Raw genomic sequence first — 22,226 nt, 5'->3', positions numbered from 1 at the left:
CATTGCAATTGCATACTCTGTGGAAAGTATAAACCTAATCTAGGTGCATTCCCAAAAAGTATTTCGTATGGAGACAATCCTGTTTTCCCTGTAGGGGTGTATCTTATGGAGAACAAAGCCAAAGGCAAGCATTCTGGCCAAGGTTTGTTCAACTCTTGCATGGCTTTTTGTATTTTCAACTTTATTGTCCCATTTACTCTTTCCACTGATCCTGAACTCTGTGGGTGGTAAGGGGTGTGGAAACTTTGTTGAACCCCTAACATGGTCATCACATTCTGCATGATTTCTCCTGTAAAGTGTGTCCCCCTATCTGATTCTATGGTTTCAGGAAGACCAAACCTAGGTATTAACTCAGTGATCAGTTTCTTAGCTGTGGCTTTAGCTGTAGCTGATTTTACTGGATAACTTTCGGGCCAACCTGAGAATAAATCGATACACACGAGGACAAATTCAAAGGGGCCGCTCTTAGGCATTTGTATGTAATCAATTTGCAGTCTCTGGAAGGGGTATTGGGCCCGGACCTGGTGTTTTCGTGGGGTTTTCACTTTCTGTCCTGGGTTATTCAAGAGACAGATTTGGCAGGCTGCACAGTAGTTTCTTGCAGTGCTACTGAATCCAGGGGCGAGCCATCCTTGGTTCACAATCCTATACATGGAATTGGAACTGACGTGTGTGGGTAGGTGAACTGCCGCTGCCATTGCTGGGTACAGAGAGGCAGGTAGGCATATTTTGCCTCCTTCCCTCCATACATTGTCAAGGTCTGGTGCTGCTCCCATCCTGACCCACTTATCTTTCTCGCTCTCCCCTGCTTGCTCCTGTAATTTACTCAACTGCTGCCATGTTGGTTCTGGGATACTCACCTCTACCGCTGCTAAGGTCTCAGGGCTTCCTTCCCCTAGAGCTGCCTGTTTTGCAGTCAAATCTGCAAATGCATTTCCTTTTGCCTCAATTGTTTTTGCGCTCGTGTGTGCCGCTATCTTCATAATGGCCACTCGTTTAACCTTTTGAAGATTGTTCAGGACTCTCTTAATCCCTTCTCCATGTTTTACAGGTGTACCTGCTGCTGTCAGATAACCTCTAGCCCTCCATATGTGGCCATAATCGTGCGCTACACCATAAGCGTAGGCAGAGTCAGTGTAAATATTCCCTTCTCATCCTTTTAAGTATTCTAGGGCTTGTTCTAAAGCTTTTAATTCTGCTTCCTGTGCTGACATGTGGGCTGGTAAGGGCTGTGCTTCAATCACCCGGGTATCAGTCACTACAGCATACCCTGTGTGATATTTACCTTTGTCATCAGCAAACCTGCTGCCATCTATATACAAAGTGTACTCAGCGTTTAAAATTGGTGTATCTGTAACGTGTGGGAATCCCATTGTCTCCTGTTCCATGAGCTGAAAACAATCGTGTTCATCTACTTCTTTAAACAAAAGAGTGTCAGTGTCCTCATTTCTTTTCTCACTAGTACTATTAGCACTATCATTCCCCCTTGCCAAATCTGGTGACTGAAGAGGCAAAAAGGTGGCCAAATTTAAGGTTGTACAGCGCTGAAAAGTGACATTTGGAGGTAAGAGTAAAGTACACTGTAACCTTAATTGCCTAGCCATTGAAATGTGTTTGGGCTGTACCTGAGACAAGATTGCATGTATGTCATGTGTGGTATGCACTACAACTGGATTGTCTAGAACAATCTCTGATGACTTATCTATGATAATTGACACTGCAGCTACCGCCCGTACACAAGACGGTGAACCTCTAGATACTGGATCTAATGCTGCTGAAAAGTAAGCGACTGGTCTTTGTTTTACATATGCCTGTATCAGAACACCTGTGGCGTGTCCAGCGATCTCAGCAATGTACAGATTAAATATCCTGGTGTAATCTGGTATACCAATAGCCGGGGCAGAAATCAACAACTTTTTCAAAGTGATAAACGATTCATAAGCTACTTCTGTAAGCATATACGGTACAATTTTCAAACAATCGTATAATGGCTGCATCAAAGCGCTAGGGTGTGGTATCCACTGTCTACAATATGATACGATACCTAAAAACATACGCAATTGTTTGAAATTCCGTGGGGGTAACATTCCCTTTATCACTTGAACCCTCTCCTCAGTGAGATGTCTTGTACCCTGTGATATACAATGTCCCAAAAAGATAACTTTTTCCTGGCACACTTGCAATTTGTTCTTATTAACTTTGCAACCCTTTTCTGCCAAGAAGCGCAACAAATTAAGGGTGGTAGCCAAACAAGTTTCCTTGTCCGGGCAGCATAATAATAAATCATCCACATATTGTAACAATACACAGGAATCTGGTGGTACCCATTCTCCCAACATCGTTTGCAATGCTTGTGAATACAAGGTAGGTGAATGCTATGGCTAATGTGACGGTACCATCTGCGTGATAGGTAATGTTAGCTCCTATTTTCTGCAAAATGTCAGCTCCTAACAAATTAGTGGGGGCTCCTCTGGATACCAGAAAGCGTGAAAGGAACATGTGGTTTCCTACTTTAACTTTCAGAGGTTTTGTAAGCGGGGCGTCGGCTAAAATGCCATCATATCCAGTTATTAGTAAAGTGTCAGGTGATTTTTGGCCAGGGAGTAGTTCAGAGTCAGAAAGTAACGAGCGTGAAGCTCCTGTATCGACTAAACAAGAGATTTTCTTATTACCAACCGTTATATTTGTCTTAAGCATTGTTGTTTTGGATTTCTCTAAAACCGGGGCGAGTCATGCTCGTGGACCATCTCCCTGCTGCCTGATATGACTATTTTTGTTGTCCCTGGGCTGGTTCCTTCTCTGATTAACTGGAGAATCAACACCTTCCTCTCCTTCATCCCTTATTCTTTTCCTACAGTTGCGTCTGATGTGACCAATCTTGTTACAGTAGTGACAGGTAAGGGGTTTGCGAAAGGAACCTCTACCTTGCTCTTGGGAACCCCCGAGTGCGTTGATAGCATGAGATTTCCTCCCTTTGGTTTCTGCTAAGTCCGCCTCTATGCCTTGCGCTTTTTGTAACAACGTCCCTCTATCTCTAGTTGCCCTCCACTCTGGTGTGCAGGCTTTCAGTCTCTCACTTATCTGTGGAATTAATCCCTCCATAAATTGTCTATTGAAGGCTCGGATCGTGACTGGCAGAGCCAAATCCAATCCCTCATCTGCCATCATACTTTCCATAGATAAGTAAAATTCTGATACAGTCTGTCCTGGCATTTGTTTCATGGGTGATATTGACCCCCTCTGCTGTTGTTTTGCCTGACAGAAAGCTTCTAATCTAGCAATAAAAGGGGCCCTTGAGTCTATGTGTCTGACGTGTCCTGTCTCCAGATTGCCATCCGCCTCAGCTCGGTCTGCAGGTCAGTCATAAACTGGTTAAACAGGGTCAGAGTCATTTTATGTCTGCATAAATCCTCCCCATCCTGCCAGGTTGCTTCATGTGTATTCATTAACTGTGTCACAAATCTACAGAAAGCAGCTGGCTTTGCTATAATGCGTGTATCAGTGCGTACGGGAGCTACAGTTTCTGGATGAGGTTTTTCTGCCCCACAATGCACACATTCTACTGCCCATTCTGGGTTTTGTGCTCCACAATCCTGACAAACCCATCCTCTCCCCTCAAGTACAGGATATATCTTGTGTGGTTTGCGTTCTACGTCAGAGTATGGGGGTGGGATGGCTGAGCTGGGAGCCTCAACATTTTTTGTTCTTCTATCTTTCATATCCCAACCATCACAATCTGGATTATATTTCCACCCCTCTTCTTTTGCTCTATTTGAAACCTTAATTAAGCATTGAACCTGACTCATCCATTGCTTCTCTAACACCTCTCCTTGTCTGTCCCTTTTTATTTCACTTTTTTTCACTATTTTTTTCACTATTTCACTCCATACATCCGGGTCTAAACCCGCTGCTCCTTTCACCTTAAATTTACGAAAGACATCCTTTAAGTCCTATGCTTCATCTTTCCCACAGATGTTTTTAATTATCTGTGGCACCGTATAGTGCGCCACAATTCCCTGATGGGGTTTTGTGTTCCTCTGGCCCATTCTAACAGTCCTGCCTAGGTAGCGTGTGGGACACTTAGTGTACAATATAATGCGGCTACAACATATACAAGAATGAATAATTACTTTATATGCTAGCCCAATAACAAACCAGCTAAGTTACACTAGTTCCTCGTTGCCTTCCTCCTAGGGTGCTAGAATACTAAAAACCTCCCCGGAATGAGATTTCTGAAACCGAATTACCTTATATGCTAGCCCAATAATAAATAATTACTTTATATGCTAGCCCAATAACAAACCAGAATGCGGCTACAACATATACAAAAATGTGGCTACAACATATACAAGCATTCCTTTAAGTGGCCAGGTATCCGAGTAGATCTCCGGACTTTATGGAGACCTTATTCCTTCCCCGTATCTGGGATCCCTCTCATGCACTTTTATCCCTGCTTTATGGAGCAGACAGGGCTTATACTCTCAACCCGTCAATGGTTTATGAACTAAATTGAATATCAAAACGTAAGCGTCAGACCCCCCCGGAAGGCGCATTCCATTGCTAATTGGGATGATATTCTTTCAATTCATACCAACCTTGGCAAGGCTCATTCACTTTCTCAACAAGACAGACAGACAGACACAGACAACAAACAAATAATTCCAGCAATATAAACTAAAATATGCAGTAATTCTAGACTCACCACTACAGAGGCTGGTGTTTTAAAACCAGGAGAACCGTAACTGACAGAACGGATAGGCACAAATCAGGGGAGCACAGAATATAAGAAAAATAAAGCTTTTTCTTACCTGCGCAGGTTTTCGATCTGTGGTTCCCGGAATGCCTGTCCTTTTGTTCCGTCAGCGTAGCTCAGCCACCTCTTGTAGTATTATCGGTGAGTCCCTCGTTCGGGCGCCAAAATGTTAGGGGCAACTCTTAAATAAGTTGCTTCAAGTTTATATTGCTTTGTCAAATTATTGCTTCTATAAGAATAATGACACGGAGTCAGATTAGTCTGTGTCACAGTCCGGAGCAAGAGAGAACTGCACCCTTTTACTTCTTTCAAAGGCCTTTTATAGGCAGCTCTACAAGCAGTAATCTTATCGGCATTACCAAATGAGGTTAAGGTACAAAGAGTTTCTTATCAGCGAACATGTAATGATTATTCAGCAGTTCCAAATTCCATCTAGATACAGATTGATACGTACACAGAAGAGAAAAAGCACAAACAATTTAAATAGAACAATTGATACGTACACAGGTAAGAAAGGAGCACAAACAATTTAAATAGAACAATTGATACGTACACAATTTAAGTGGAACTCTAAGTCATTATTTCAACCCTATCAAAATGTTACAGACCTCAGAACAGCGAGGGATGGGCACAGCTGCATGTGTCCCTCGGACTCCTCCTCCTCCCCCTCCGTAAACAGAGGAGGGGGAGGCGGCTTCGGTCCGCTCCTCTGTGCACAGCGCTGTGTAGGGCTGTGTGCCGTGTGGTGTCGCTGCCCACAGGTGTCACCCCTCTGGCGGGTGTCACCTGGTGTGGCCCGCCCCCCCCCCGGCAACGCCTGTGTGTCTCTCATCTAACAGCAGCAGAGACATCAGCATCGTTTGTTTTATTTCCCTCTCCGTGTGTCCTCTCTCTCGCACGGGATGACAGAGGACACACAGCTGATCTTCTCCCCCCTCCTCTCTCTGTGCTCCGCGGGCAGTCAAGTGTGAAGCTAAGCAGCTCACATTTCCCGCGGAGCACACAGGAAAGAGGAGGGGGGAGAAGATCAGCTGTGTGTCCTCTGTCATCCCGTGCGAGAGAGAGGACACACGGAGAGGGAAATAAAACAAACGATGCCGGTGTCTCTGCTGCTGTTAGATGAGAGACACGCTCAGAGCCCTGTGAAGAGCAACCCCGCTGGGCCCCCCCCCAGTGGCAGAATGCCGGGCCCCGTCGCAAGTGCGACTGTTGCGACCCTGGTAATTCCACCACTGCGTATGGGCCAATCAAGAAACAGAGAGCATGTTACATACAGTCAGCACATTGAGCTGCATAGGCCTGGAGTGAAGTTGGATCAACAGCACCACCTGGACTGAGGCCATCATGAGGCTTAGTACCCTCATGCTTAGACCACTGGAAATGTTGGTGCACAGGGTCATCACTCAATCCCCGGGAAAAAACACCTGGGCTTGGGCCATGTCCGAAACTATTCCTTGGTACTCCAAGCAGTGGGTTGGATCCAATGCAGTCTTTCTTTAGGCTGAGAAACCACCCAAAGTTCTGAAGTGTTTGTATCATCTGCCACACATCAGCTACTAGGGCGGAGGTACTTGCGCATCCCCCAGTTTCTATCAAATACTTTCTACATCAGGTCTGCAATAGAGGCTGAAAATTTCTCTCTGCTTACAAACCAGAAATGAGGAGACTGGAATTAAGAGGGGACTTCAAAGTGTGGAGACTGAGGTCCAAAGACTGCCCCTCATCCAATTTCCCTTCTGTAGGACATCCATCATGAGGGTCAGTGGAGTCTCAGAGGGGTACTCGCAACCCTAATCAGTGCAGAGATGGTCGCTGTGGAGCAGCAGGGAGCAGCTGTCCTGTGTTCCATGACTAAAGGCTGCTGGATAACCAACTGATGGCTGATGCGGGGACCTAAGCCACAAAATCTGGAGCAGGGTAGAAGTTGGAGTGGTAGCTTGCCTATCTGCAGCAAAGCAATGTGCTCAAGATGGTGCCCGGAGTCAGGGTGAGGGCTGAAAACCTCCTACAGAGGGCTGCACTATGCATAGTTGATAAAATCACCTTAGCTTACAGAAAGTGACACATGCTATGGCAGCGACAAACTGTTTTAATGTGGTGCAAGCTAGGCAAACTATTTAGAAGTGTTGCAGCACCCCGGGGACACACTGCTCCTAACCTAAAGTACTCTTCACCACTCACCCCTCTGTACCTGAGGCAGAGGCCCAGTGTCCAGAGACTACCACCAGGCTGGACTCACCACACCAATGTACTGGCTCCTTCTCAGGGGAGAATCCACCAAATAGCTTCCGGAGGCCTTTTCTCTCCTCCATGAGGGGGGTCTTCAGGGATGGAACTACCTGGATGCGGAATGCCACTGCCCTGGGCCTAAAACCTGTAGAGCACTCTGCAGCTAACTGCATCGCTGTACTGGGTCCAATGCCAAAGATAACATTACAAGCTACTTTGCGTCTTCCATGTGGTGGGTACAATTCTCCAAGGAACTGCTGAGGGGAGACACATCCAAAAACTGCAATCATATTGTGACAGTGTTGTAAATGCATCTAGGGGGTGAAGGGATTTCTGTATGTGAAGAACCAAGCCTTTTCTTTAGTCATACAGTAATATCAGAATTACAAGCCAGAAACCCGCTGTCAGTCATCAATCACCTAAGGGCACTAGCAAAAAATTGAGGCTTGTTGGTTACAGTGAGGGAAAAAAGTATTTGATCCCCTGCTGATTTTGTATGTTTACCCACTGTCAAAGAAATGATTAGTCTATAATTTTAATGGTAGGTTTATTTTAACAATGAGAGACAGAACAACAACAAAAATATCCAGAAAAACGCATTTAAAAAAAATTAAGGTCTGGAGACTGGCTAGGCCAAACCAGGACCTTAGTGTGCTTCTTCTTGAGCCACTCCTTTGTTGCCTTGGCCGTGTGTGTTTTGGGTCATTGTCATGCTGGCATACCCATCCACGACCCATTTTTAATGGCCTGGCTGAGGGAAGGAGGTTCTCACCTAAGATTTGATGGTACATCGTCCCTTTGATGCGGTGAAGTTGTCCTGTCCCCTTAGCAGAAAAACACCCCCAACGCATGATGTTTCCACCTCCAAACACAGCGAGTTGAGTTGATGCCAAAGAGCTTGATTTTGGTCTCATCTGACCACAACACTTTTATCCAATTCCCTTTCAGATGTTCACAAGCAAACTTCATATGGGTCTGTAAATGTGCTTTCTTGAGCAGGGGGACCTTGCAGGTGCTACAGGATTTCAGTCATTCATGGCATAGTGTTACCAATTGTTTTCTTGGTAACCATGGTCCCAGCTGCCTTGAGATTATTGACAAGATTCTACCGTTTAGTTCTGGGCTGAAACATCTGATATCAGATGTTTTAGCATTTAAGAAATGTTTTTATGTCGGTGAAGTTTTGTGTTGATTGCTCTTTAACTACAGGTGTTTTGTGTTAGATGTTTGATTTGATATACACCTTTAAATAGCTTGTATTGTGAGCATTTCAATTGTTGTGAACAAGCATGGTTCTTTTCGTGTGAAACGCGTCAACTGATCATCATTGCAATTTTGTCTGGCTCATGACAAAGAAATTTCTACAGCATCTTTTGGATTCAAGTGTGCGATAAATCTTTTCTTCTCTTCTTAACAAGCTACAGCAGTTTGTGTCCCGAACAAGAGATCCTCTGGCAATCGGAGCAGATGGTCTGGTAGTTCCATGGAGCCAGTACTCCCTGGTTTATGCTTTCCCACCGATCCCTCTCCTTCAACATTTGTTGCGCAGGATTTGGAGAGAGGGAGTTCCAGTCATTCTGGTGGCACCAGTTTGGCCCAGAAGGCCCTGGTTCCCAAAGATTATGAGACTGACAATAGACGGGCCATGGACACTTCCACATTGCCCCGATCTACTGTCTCAGGGTCCTATATTCCGCCCCAATTTACAGTCTCTAAATTTGACGGCATGGCTATTGAAGCCCGGGTGTTAAAGGACCGTGGCATCTCGGGACCGGTTGCATCTACCCTAGTGAATGCTAGAAAAGCTGTCAACAGGAAGATCTATCATAAGGTCTGAAAGACATAATGCTTGGTGTGAAGCTAAAAAATGGCATCCTCAGAAATATGTGATTGGGAGAAATCTCTTTTCTACAGTCAGCTGTGAAAAATTAAATTGGCTTTGAGTACAATCAGAGGTCACGTTTCGGCCCTTTCAGTATTCTTCCAAAGGCCTTTAGTCTCCCATTCACTGGTCCAAACCTTTATGCAGGGGCAACTCCCTTGCTTCCCCTCATTAGGTCACCTATGTGTCCTTGGGACTTGAACTTGGTGCTGTCTGTGTTACAGAAACAAACATTTGAGGCTATCAAGAAAATTCCATTAGACTTGCTGTCACGCAAGCTAGCCTTCCCGATGGCCATCACCTCAGCTAGAAGGGTGTCGGAGTTGGCAGCCCTTTCGTGCAGGGAGGGAACCATACTTGATCCTTCACCACAACAGGGTCGTGTTAGGACCTGTTCCATCCTTTTTGCCAAAACTGGTGTCGGCCTTTCATTTAAATCAGGACATTATTTTGCCTTCTTTTTTCTCTCAGCCTCGTTCGGTGGAAGAGAGACGACTGCATTCTTTGGACGTAGTCTAGGCAGTCAAGGTTTATTTGTCTAGATCTGTGGAGATCAGACTTTTTTTTGTTTTACCAAAAGGACCCAAGAAGGGGCAGGCAGCTTCCAAAGCTTCCATTGCCAGTTGGGTCTGTCAATTGGTCATTCAGGCCTATGGTCTGAAACGTAAAGCTCCTCCCTTTAGGGTGAGAGCTCATTCTACCAGGGGTGTAGGAACCTCCTAGGCTTTTCACCATCAGGTATCTGTGGCTCAGATTTGTAAGGCTGCTACCTGGTCTTCAGTGTAAACGTTCACAAAATTTTATCAAGTGGACGTTCGAGCAGCCAAGGATTCAGCTTTCGGCTGCAGTGTACTGCGGGCTGCCGTATAAGTTCTGATGGCTATTGTTTGGCAGGGTGTTTCCCTCCCCTCAAGGCTATTGCAGCAGGTAATGAATATTAGCCTAACTCTATGTCCCATGATGTATGAAAAAGAAAATATGATTTTTTTCGTCATACTTACCTGTAAAATCATTTTCTTTGAGTACATCATGGGACACAGAGGTCCCTCCCCTCTTTTTGAGGATTCAGTGCTTGCTACAAAACTGAAGTACTTCCTGTATGGGAGGAGTTATATAGGGGATAAAAGACATTTTGGTTTACCAATGTCCATTCACCTGGAGATGAAGTATAGCCAGCAGGTAATGGATATTAGCCTAACTCTGTGTCCCATGATGTACTCAAAGAAAAGGATTTTACAGGTAAGTATGATGAAAAAATCCTATTTTTTTCCTCATAGTATCTGGGCTGTACCTAACAACTATGTTTGCCAGTTTTCTCACCAAAAGATGGCTGAATTCAACCCATGGTCAAAATATAAACTTGAATTCCAGGGAAAGGAAAAATGCTCCCTTGAAGTGGGGCATCTCACCTAAATGCAAAGTGCTAAATTATACAGATAGAAAGTGAAAATAAGCATGAACCTCTGTTGGCTAACTGAACAGTGATCTCTGTGTATCAGGTATGGTGTGATTAAACAATACGTCCCGCATCTGCTTTAAAAATAGGGCTCATGGATATTGGTAGTATCGTGTTAAACCAAAAATGTTTCTGACGTGCAAACCATTCTAAATTTTTAGTTATGGTGTTAGATCTGACATACAAGAAACACTCAGATTTATAACATCCAGCAGTCTCTGACCACTGCTCAGTTCAAAGTCGGCAAGGATTCTGACCACATACCAATATTTTTTTAAGCCTTTATTTACAAAAGCTCTAAAAACAAATATCCTTTGTTTGCAAACGTTTTTTTTTTCTTTTTTTTTTATATGCATTAAAAAGGATCACACCGTTACAACACTGTAACTTATCTGGAAAGAAAGAAAAAAATCAAGTTATTACAAAGTATAAAGGTAAGTAGTTCTGAATGACAACTTTCCATGTATTGAACAGGGGTCAACAGTGTGTGGATAAAAACACACATGTAATTTTGTAGGGAAATAATGCATCATTAACCCACTTGAAAAGAAAATCTAATGACAGCATTGAATGGGAGGGCCATGAAAGATAATTTCACGTCTCTGACAATATAAAAAATATATATTGAAAAGATACTGTCAAAAAGGAACGAAAGCATCAACAAGACCTGCAATGTTGATCAGTCGCCCTGGGGAGAGGTGAATGCTGGAACCTTTGAGGTTGTCTATTCACCTTCTTCCATAAGGCTAACAATAGACTGAGTAACATCAACACCTGGTATGCTGATCAATGCCCATCCACAAACAATCTTAGTTTTTTGTTGTTGCAACAAATAATTACAATTCTGTAGCAATACAAAAGTTGTATTGTATTTTCCTCATCAAATCCAATGTAGTTAAAGTTTTGTTTTCACTTGCTGAACAGTTCGATTGTACTTTTACTGAATATTTCTATCAGGCCATATATTGTTTCCAGAGATTCATTTTGGAGATCCAAAATTAAGCTCTTAATAAATATAATTTCATAAAAATAAAAATGGTGACTGTAAACACTAATATTGGGATAAAAGTTGAGTGTTGAGATTCATAGGAGTGCAAGAAAAAAATGGGAGAGGTTGGATTTTTTTTTGCTCGAGAAAGCTAGCAGCTTTACATTCAGCTGTCAACCTGAAGGCAGATTTGTTTCATGTTTTATGCGCTGGTTCCTCATTTGCACTATACACATACATTTAGAGCTTTTATTAATGCACCTAATTACGCCCTTGGTTGGTACAAAATTTGCTCCATAAGACTGGTTGAGAGGGTGTACAAAAAGCTAAAGATGTGAAAGCTGGTAAATTGACATCAAAAGATCAAGAAGATCTGTAATGCTCTTCGGCCACCTTAAGAGCAAAAAGGTGGAACAATAGTCATCTGACATCATAGCACTTCAAGGCAGTGTAATGGAAGATGTTCAGAAGGTTGCACCACCCCAACCCCAAGGGGCCAAGATTATCACCTTCGTCAATACTTCTGAAGAAACATCCTGGGTAGGCAGTGAGATAATGATTACTATGGACCTAATCAAATTAAGCATCCATGCTGTTTCAGGGCTAGGTGGTTCTGTATGGGTACAAAAGAGGACAGGAAATACTGTAAATGCTGTTGAGAGATGGGTGAGCAGATGTCCAACCAATGTGACCAGAGATAAAACATGGAGAAAGGAATAGAACTTGGCAATGAAAAGTGCTAGCTGTCTTTTGGAGGTCATGATTGCTTGTTGGCTTCCTCTTCATAAGCATTCCCTGTGCCGTTCTGAACATACGATGATCCAGATCCTAGGCCATACAAGTGACCACAATATTTTGCATCATCTATATGATCTTCAAAGAACATCTGGAGGACAAAATTTATAACAACATTTTGATGAACAAGTCCAAAAAATGATTAAACTGCTATGTTAAAATATCAGGCTTTATAGTTGTACATTTGCAGTGTGAGACCATCTGGACAAACTTCTGGTTGCCAGGCGGCAACTGCGACATAATAAAAACTGTATGGCTACTGGGTCATCAAGCTATTGCTATTGGAGAGGAGAGTGCTGAAATGCTGGGGCTATTAGGTAAAGTCAGCATTGAGTTGGGAATAGCCTCCCCTCTACATGTATGTTAAAGGGGTAGTAAAGTCAGAAGGTTTTTATTAAGATAAAAAATGTATTCTGTGTACAGCAGCCGCCCCAGCACCCCCCAATACTTACCTGAGCCCGACCTCTGTTCAGCGATGTTGCAGGAGTGCCTTGACCGTCCAAAACTCTCCCTAATGGGCTGAGACACAGCAGTGGCGATATTGGCTCCCCCTGCTGTCAATCAAAGTCAATCAGCTAATCAGGTGAGAGAGGGGGCAGGGCTGAATGGACACACAGAACTGTGACTCGGCTCGGGTGCCCCCATAGCAAGCTGCTTTCTGTGGGGGCAGGAGCACAGAAGAGGGACCAGCGAAGATCCGGTCTGCTCTATGCAAATCTACTGCACAGAGGAGGTAAGTATAACATGTTTGTTATTTTTATTGAAAAAAAAAAACAAAACAAGACTTTACAAATCACTTTAAGCCAGCAATAGACTGTTCAAATATCAGCTGGTCCGGCAGGGACTGGCTGAGATTTGAACCATGTATGGGCAGGCTGCTGGATTTTACATGAGATTATTGTCAGCAGATATTATAGCTGCTCGCAGTGATCAACTGTGTTCTCCTGGTGGGGAAAGTTCCCCCCACCAGAACACAATGGCTCCGTGGGAGAGTGTGTTGATGGGGGAATTGGGCGATTTTCTTTCCAGCAATCTGTGGAGAATTTACGAATACCGATACAGACAGATTCTAGAACAGCTGTACACAGAAACCAGTCAGCTTCTAATTTCATCTTGTTCAGCTTTGAAAATTAAAGCTAGAAGCTGATTGGTTTGTCATGAGAAGTGGATCCAGATCTTTCTCAAATCCCCTCATCATATTCAAGGAAGCTCAGAGTGCTGTATAGAGATCAGAAGTTGGAACCCAGAGTGTTACTGGATGCAAGTTTGACAACGAGGGGCCTTCCAGGACTGACTGTGGGGGGCTGGGCTCTGATTTTGTTTACGGAGTCAAAGCCAGCAAAGGCAGGAAGAACCATGTGACAATTAGAAGTTTACCAGAGAAAAACGTCCAACATGACCACACTAGGGTATTCATTCAAGAGATGCAAGTAACTGTAAATATGAGCTTAAAGACATTTCTCACTTCTGCTGTACACAGATGGACTTGGCTTAGGATTTCCCACAGAGCATGTTATATGTATTTTTATTGTGTTTGAAAAGGGCTAGTTCACATTAGCCTGCATGGTAAAATGCACGGTTTCATGGTGTGTGCAACCATTAGTGTGATGTCTGGCAGGGAGTGGTGCAATGTGCATTTCAGCAAATCAAATTGTTCACTTTTTTCTTGTTAACATTATTTGGGAACCACATGAAGTGAGACTTCATTCATGTCTCCGTACAGCAGTGTACATCCAGTGTGCTGAAGAAGAATGCAGCATTTCTGCATTTTTATGCACTGCACCACGTCACAAACCAGTGTTGTGGTGTGAACGAAGCAGATAGTAAACAATTGTTTACCATGTGCCCTAGCAGTGACCTGCTGTGATCCAGTGCAAAAAAATGCTAGTGTAAAGCCCCGAACACATGAGCCAAATGGGATCGGCCAGTTCAATAGAAACTGGCTGACATTTGACCTGTGTGTAATGTAGCCGGCTAGCTTCTGTCGAAGGGGCATGTCCGAAAATGGTCTGCCGACCGGTCCCGATCAGCGCTCTCAGTCCTCAGCCACTGGCTGAGAGTGCTGATCAGAGTGTTTTGGTGGGGGGAGATCGCTGTACTAACATCGGATTGTACAGCAGCTCTGACTAAAAAACCAGCAGTGTGTACTAGGCTTAAGAGAGAAGTATGTTTTTTTATTTATTTTTTGTAGATTCATACTCACTTAGGTGGATGCAGCATCAGATCAATGCTCCATCTGTTCCCCACCGCCCCTGCACTGAGAACCGAGCCACCAAACACAGCTGATGGCTCAGTTCTCTCACCTCCCTGAGCGGAGAGCTGCTGACTGTCAATCAGCAACTCTCCTGCTCTGCACCTCCGCGTTCACAGGAGCGCTTAGCTGTGGAGGGGCGGGGAGTGGCCATCTCCATCAGTCCAGGCGGATCCAGACTTCCCAAGTCGGGATGACGCGCTACCTGGACCGATTCCAGTGACGTCAACGGAGCAGCAGACTTCAGACCGCTCTCCCCTGAAAACGGATCACAGGAGTGCAAAACGAATTGCATTACTGTGACCCATAGGAGAAGCCCAGCCAAACAAGCTCAGGCTGGACTTCTCCTTTCAATAAGCTCTGTGTGAATAAGTGGGCCTGCTTATTTGTATGCATGATTGCATCATGCTGGGGCTTTTCACCTTCAGCTGCATCTCATTTGACTTATTACCTTTTATTTTGTTGCACCTGGCCTGATTTTGAATAAATGGTTAATGGGCACAGCGCCAAAAAATATATATACAAACGTGTACTCTACCAACCTGATGCTGCTCCTAAATTAGTAAGATTACTAAATAGACAATATGACAAAACAATATAGGGCGCATCATTAGTGCAATATATTAAATTTAAAAGTGAACTGATTTTGCCTTCAAAATATTGCCTAGCCTTCCTCCAGTTTTGAAAGCTTTGGACCGGTTTCACACATTTTCAGAGCATTAACACTAATCTCTTTCACGGCTCATCACAACGCACAGTGGTGCTTTATAATGTGGTGTTGTGCGCTATAATATGCATGTGTTGGCAAGGTGTGTTTGGGGGGCCAGAATAATGAATGACCCAGATTGTGTGCATTCCTGCTGTGCAAAGGTGTGAACCCAGCCATAATGCTGTTCTACTTTAAAGTAAAATTCTATATTATTATAAAGTAATAGTTCTGTATATTTATTGTTCATTTAATTGATAAAATAAACTCGGTTTAAAATTAACAGAACAAATGTTTTACTTTTAACTGTTGCTTAACTATATATTGTTCGGCTACCTATATAGTCATATGCAAATAGCATAGTGCCAGCTACTAATTCTGGGTAAGATTCAACCAGAAAGGGAGTAAAAGCACAATGAATCATTCAGACCTAATTTGTTAACACAACATGTTTCTGGCTCGGTGCTGTAGCTGGGTGATTAGGCAGGCTCATAGGTTGAAGCTTATGGGCATTGCGCACATTTAAAATCTGCTGGTGGGTATTCTTGCTATTGAAAAGGGACAAGGGCTGAAATTAATTAAAAATATGTTGACAGTATGGCCTTTTCATAAATATTCTGTAGTCCTCAGCAGAATAGTTATTTGCTTGTAATTGCTATTCTTTTACTTCTAATATACTTTGCCCTGTTTTTTCTGAAAGAGAAAACACAGAGGACTGTCTTAATTTTTTGTCAATGGTAAAGAAAGAAATTCTCTACTTCTTGTCGGTCAATGACTGGGTAGTCACAGAAGCAATACATTACAGCACTTTATGTTGGACCTGAAATTCTCTAAAAAGTCAGAAGTCTCATCAGTCGACAACTTGCAGTTTAAACATGGGTACACACGGTCAGTTGTTTTTTTTTTTTTTTTTTGGTTGAACAGTAAAAAACAGATTGATTTCTGTATTCACACAAGCAATGCTTGTACTCTAACAGCAGGGGGGCTCTTCACTGTTAGAATACACTGATCAGCACAGCAGCCAATTGGCTGCAAGCCACTGATCGAACAAGGTGTTTCCGCAGTCCTGTTCGACAAAAACCAATCCGACGTTCAGCTTATGTCAAAATGGAAGGGCTAAACACAGTTTGAACGTCATCCGGTCCCTGCTGAATCGGCCAAATTTGAATCCGTGTACCCAGCTGAAGAAAAAGTAGAACAATATTTGCAAACAGGCAGTATCTTACAGAAAATCAGCCAGCAAAGGGGTTGGGAAAACTGGGCTAAGGGTGGAGGTTTATTTTAATAAATTCAGTCAAGCCGTAACAATCACTGAACACTGTAAAGATTTTTAAAGTTTTTTTTTTCCCAATCTATTCTCTATGTGTGTCTTACTTCTCTCATTTTGAAGAATGCCATTCCTGTCAGTAAAGAGTCTGAGCCTGCTTGGTGCTGAGGTCCTATCCGCTCCAGCTCCAGCTGTTCAGCCACTTCTTGCAGTCCACCCTGATGAAGAGAACACATTTCTGTAGAACCTTCATGTCTTTTTACTGCTCCATACATTTTATCACTAGCTCAGTTTTTTCCACTCCCTTTGAGCATGCCAAAAAAAAAGGAAAACCATCCAAGGATATAGAAAAATATATAGAGCTTGAAAAACAATGGGCTGGATATCGGAGCTGACACATGATGAGAAATATACACAAATTTAATGTTCTGGTGCTATATAAGAACTACAAACCTGTGAAGCTCCACAGAAGCAGAAGTTATCTGCTGTGCAACTAAAGTGTTACTAAATCCACAACAGTAAAATCAGTCTGTATATGCAGTAAAGCATGCTTGTTGTACTCACTGTAGAACCTAATAGGTTAATCATCTGTATTGTGTAAAAAGGCTGTTTGATTCTGTATGCACAGATCCTCTCCTTCTTACATTGTCTCCAAAACATGTATGGATAAGACAGCGTAACTGGAGTCAGGCTGCACATCCCCAGTTTGGTGTCTTTTGCTAGAGAGTTTTGTTTTTTTTTTCCTTGGGAGAGTACATGCGAGATCAGCACAGGGCCAATCAGCACCGCCCAGACAGAGGATCAGAGGTCCTGCAGCCTCATAGGACAGTCAGAGGAGAATGAAATTCCTCCTACAAGCTTTAACCAGGCGATGATTGAAGTCACAAGACTGCTATATACTGCTGATGAGAAAAGGTATTTATCAGTTTATATTTACTAAAATGATTGCATTTCCATGTTCTGTGCGAGACCAGACATAGTGAATGCAGGGTCCTGGGTTTAGTAACACTTTAATTCATGTGAGCAGCAGTGCAGAAACTAATGAGCAACAAAACTCTAGATGGCAACACACTGTATTTTAAAGGCAATAAAACATTTACTTTGAAGACATTTTCCTCCTGTTGGAACACTGGACCCGTAAATCATGCTGCAATGCAGAAGAGTTCATCTTCCTCTACAGCAGTTCCTGTTTATGTAGCAGTGTAGCTTCAAATCCGATGTGTACTTTTTCATGCGAACAACATCACTTGACTGGACTGTAGAGCAGATTTGTTGAAATTGATCACCCAGCTGAAGGCCTGGAGCATCTGAATTGCCCTGTGGACATTTGACAACCGGAAGGGAGAAGAGACCTTCAGAAGAAGGTTGTCTAGATACCCTGTGACTTGGGGAAGTTCTGAGAAGGGCATGCATAGGTGCTAAGACCTTTGTGAACACTTATGGAGCAGGGGGTAGGCCAAAGGGCAGTGCAACTAACTGAAGGTGGTTGTCTGTCAGTGCGAAGCGTAGAAAGCACACAACAAGGAGATAGACATCTTGGGTGTCCACAGATGCCATGTATTCCCCCAGTCTCAGAGAAGGAGAAATGTTCATCAACTTCAGACACTACCACAAAAACTCAGGACCCATGGAGGGTTATAGGGTTAGAGGGGAGGCGCCCAGGAGGCATGCCCTCTAAAGCTTTGCCAGTGTCCAATCACCTGACGGTACACACCTATAACCCATGGTGTATGCATACTCTGCCTGTGTCCTGTACTGTACAATTAGATTACTAGTGACTTTTTCCTATTTAAAGTGGTTTTAAAGGCAGAAGGTTTTTTTATCTTAATGCACTCTATGCATTAAGATAAAAAACCTTCTGTGTGCAGCAGCCCCCCCTCAGCCTGCCTAATACTTACCTGAGCCCCATCTTGATCCAGCGATGTTGCGTAAGAGACTTGCATGTCCGAGACTCTCCCTTCTGATTGGCTGAGAAACGCAGCAGGCCCCATTGGCTCCAGCTGCTGTCATTCAATCAAAATCATTGACCCAGCATCCAATATTATTTGAATTTTTTCAGATGCTTAAAGTGGTTCTAAGGGCTCAAGGTTTTTTTTACCTTCATGGATTCTATCCATGAAGGTAAAAATTTTCTCTGTGCAGTAGCATCCCCCTAATACTTACCTGAGCCCGATCTTTCTATGGCGCTATGCACAGGAGCCTTGGCTCTCTGGGATCTCTCCCTCCTCACTGGCTGAGACTGCAGAAGAAACTATTGGCTCTTGCTACTGTCAATCACAGACAGTGAGCCAATTAGGAGAGAGAGGGGACAGGGCCAAGCCTGGGTTCCGTGTCTGAATGGACATAGAGCAGCAGCTTGGCTCGGGTGTCCTCATAGCAAGCTGCTTGCTGTGAGGGCACTCGGCAGAAAGAAGGGGCCAGTAGCGCCAGCAAGGGGCCTGAGAAGAGGAGGATGTGGGCTGCTCAGTGCAAAACCATTGCACAGAGCAGGGAAGTATAACATGTTTATAACAAATTAAAAAAAAAAAAAAAAAAAACACACACAAGACTTTAGTATCACTTCAACCCCTGTATTAAAATTTTAGTTTACCTTAAACAGCTATAATTGCAGTAACTCCTTCTCCCCTTAAAGTGGTGCTCCATACTTTGTTAAAAAAAAAAAGTGGTGCTCCAGCCCCCCCATGGAAAAATTAAAGTCAGCAGCTACACATACTGTAGCTGCTGACTTTTAATATTAAGACATTTACCTGTCCTGGAATCCAGCGGTGTTGGCACCCCAGCCAATGTTTCCATCGGCTTGAGGGTGCTGCCACCGCCATAGCCTTTAAGGGAAACTGGCAAAAAGATAAAAAAAAGTTTTTTCTTGTATATACAGTAGATTGAAAAAATAAAATCCTTTTTGAGATCTGCTGTTAAAGAGGCTGTAAAGTCACATAAGGCAATTACTTATATCATCTCTGTTTTTGCAGGATATAGAGTGCAGTGTGTGTGTGTGTTTTATATTATAATCCTAAAATACCTTTTTTGCAAAGCTCCTGTGCAGTCGCACGATCTCCCTCTGCTCTGCTTCCTCAATCTAAGAACAGCGGGAGGGGCTGAGATTTCCCAATAATGTCAGGCAGCCAGCAAAGGGAGATCATGTGACCACAAAGAGGAGCTGTGCAAAAAGGTATTTAGGATCATTAAAAAAAAAAAAACAAAAACAAAAAACTGACATACAGCACTGAATATGTTGCAAAACAGAGAGGATACAAGTAATTTTGGATTGTAATACTTTAGAATAAAAGCAGGATAAAAGGGACGGGGAAGAGATCGGCTCTGCAGACTGGAGCTGACAGGCAAAGAGGGAGGGGGACAGGCACTCAGAACACTGCAGGATGATGGAGGCGCGTCACCGGACCACGGTATCATGGATCAGCAGCCATGATTACTGTGGTCAGCACACATGGGGGGGTGGGGGGGGGGGGGGAACGCTTTGGGGGGGCGGCAACACAGGAACAGGTAGGATCAACCAGTTTTTTTTTTTAGCTATAAAAAAAAATAAATAAATAAGGGGGGACACATTACACTGCAACAGCACTATGCTACTAATCATGCTTTAAAAAGGAACAGGAGCAATTTTTTTTTTTTTTTTTTTAGGGTTACAACCACTTTAAGTAATGAAAAAATTCTTGATGAATCAATAAGTCAATGAAAAATTGCTCTGGTCCATAGGGGCATACAAGTGTTGGGGAGGTTTCTATTGCAGTAGCTTTAGTTTCTTTCCCTTCTCAGACATACAACAACCAGTTTCAGGTACAGCTGGCATTTTCTAGTACTTCTAAAGCCGCGTACACACGAGCGGAATGTCCAACAGAAAAAGTCAGACGGAAGCTTTTCATAGTCTATTCCGATTCCTATCGGGAAAACCGCTCCTCTGTATGCTGTTCTGAGGGACCAAAAACTACGCATGCTCTGAAGCAAGTACGAGACGGAAGCTATTGGCTACTGGCTATTAGAGCTGCACATTTAATCGTTAAAAGATCACGATTCACCCCCTCTAACGATCTATGTTGTCGGGTGTCTCGATTCTTTCATGTTACAAGTATAGAGTTCTCTGCTCACTCTGGTAGTCTGCCAAACCCCATTCTGCCAAGATTTTAACAACATTGTAACTCTTCCAACGTAGATCAAAGGGATGAAACTTCTGTGTGAATATGCAGGAAGTTTAACCACTTAAAAGTCTAAACCTTTTTCTGACACTTGTTTCTTACAGTTAAAATCTGATTTTTTTGCTAGAAAATTACTTACAGTTAAAATCTGATTTTTTTGCTAGAAAATTACTTGGAACCCCCAAACATTATATATATATTTTTAGCAGAGAGCTTAGAGAATAAAATGGGGATTGTTGCAATATTTTATGTCACACTGTATTTGCACAGTGGTCTTTTAAACGCAATTTAAACGCAATTTTTTGGGAAAAGTACACTTCAATGAATAAAAAAAAAAAAAAAAAAAACAGTAAAGTTAGCCCAATTATTTTGTTTAATGTGAAAGATGATGTTACGCCGTGAGAATTGTGATCTATCTTCTAAGCAAAAAAAAAAAATCGCGATTCTCATTTTAGCCAGAATCGTGCAACTCTACTGGCTATTGAACTTCCTTTTTCTAGTCTCGTCATACGTCACCTCCTTCTGGACGGTCGGACTTTGGTCTCACCGTGATGGCACGCAGCTCGGTGGTTGTGGTTGCGCCATGTTCCTAAGACATGGTGTAACCCCAATCTCTGTAAAGAGATCACATGGCTCTTTACCCATGTGATCGGCTTTGGTGTGACCGTGTGTATACAAGCCTGCTTAAGCAGAATTCCGTCGGAGAAACCTTCGGAGTTTATTCCGACGGCAAAAAAACGGTCATGTACGCGGTTATTATCAGTATTTCAACTGAGATTTTTTATTAATTTAATTTAAATGCCTGTAAAAAAACAGATTATTCTCTCTTGTGTTCCACTTGAGTATACTACGTACCTTTAAGTTTTTGCAGCTTTTCATGAGATATTTGACATCGTATATCACTGGAAAAAATAGCCGAAGAATTTCAAAGAAGTCCAGCTCAACCTCAGGCAAGTTTGAATTAGTCAGTATCTTTATTAGATAGCCAAAATCATAGCCACTGTAATAAAAATTACAGACAATATGAAAGATTACATCAGCAGTTTTAAAACAGAAAAGATTCACTGTGCATATCATATATTTGTGATATATTTCAGAAACACTGTACTGTTTATACAATGTGTGTGTCAGGGCAGGGCTCAGCCCTTCCTTCTCAGAGCTGGCCGCTCAGCTGTCGGCTAATTGCCAGCTCCTATCTCTCCACAGTTACTCAGCTGTTGATGATATCCTGCTCGTCAGTCCTGCCTACTTAAGCCGTTCAGTCCAGTGGATCTCTGTCTTCACCTTGGTCAATATCACAGAGACATTCTCCTGTGTTCCTGGTTAAAGACTTGCTTTGCTGACATCCCTTCTGGCTCCAGATCCTGCTTGCTGTTCCACTACATTGATCCCTGACTTCTGGCTTGGCTGACTATCCATTTCGGTTACTGAAATTTGGCTATGTTTTGACTATGTTTGTTCTTTTTACTTTTATTATTAAACAAGTCTGATTTAACTGTACTTCTGTCTCATTCTGATTTCATGGTTTCTGACAATGTGGAACTCTACCCAAAGTGCTATTTGGATTCTGTATGGTCACATGTAAGCAAGAAAAAAGGTAAAATGCATATGGCCTGATTAGGGACCATCAGTGAAAAGTAGTCCTGTAGTGATGTAGCAGCTGTCTCTTGGAACCACAGCAAGGGACCCAGCATCCAAAATTATAAGAATTTTTTCAGATGCTTAAAGTGGTTGTAAAGGCTCAAGGT

General features: G+C 43.0%; 1 protein-coding gene across 3 annotated transcripts in view; it reads right to left on the bottom strand.

Annotated features, from left to right (window-relative positions):
* Positions 1-10,587: 10,587 nt before the first annotated feature.
* The window catches only part of CNOT7 (CCR4-NOT transcription complex subunit 7), a 62,543-nt gene continuing 50,904 nt past the window's right edge, over positions 10,588-22,226 (bottom strand). For all 3 annotated transcript variants that reach the window (XM_073608114.1, XM_073608121.1, XM_073608130.1), the window contains 3 exons: positions 21,334-21,478; positions 16,435-16,545; positions 10,588-12,194 (listed from right to left, as the gene is read on the bottom strand). In XM_073608114.1, coding sequence (XP_073464215.1) covers positions 12,066-12,194; positions 16,435-16,545; positions 21,334-21,478 — 385 coding nt within the window. In that variant the 3' untranslated portion in view covers positions 10,588-12,065. The remainder of the gene's footprint in view (positions 12,195-16,434; positions 16,546-21,333; positions 21,479-22,226) is intronic.

This window comes from Aquarana catesbeiana, linkage group LG01 (genome assembly GCF_042186555.1).
Source record: "Aquarana catesbeiana isolate 2022-GZ linkage group LG01, ASM4218655v1, whole genome shotgun sequence".
In the NCBI taxonomy this organism is placed as follows: Eukaryota; Metazoa; Chordata; class Amphibia; order Anura; family Ranidae; genus Aquarana; species Aquarana catesbeiana.
Note: the sequence above shows the minus strand (reverse complement) of the source record. Positions and strands in the feature narration are given on the sequence as shown.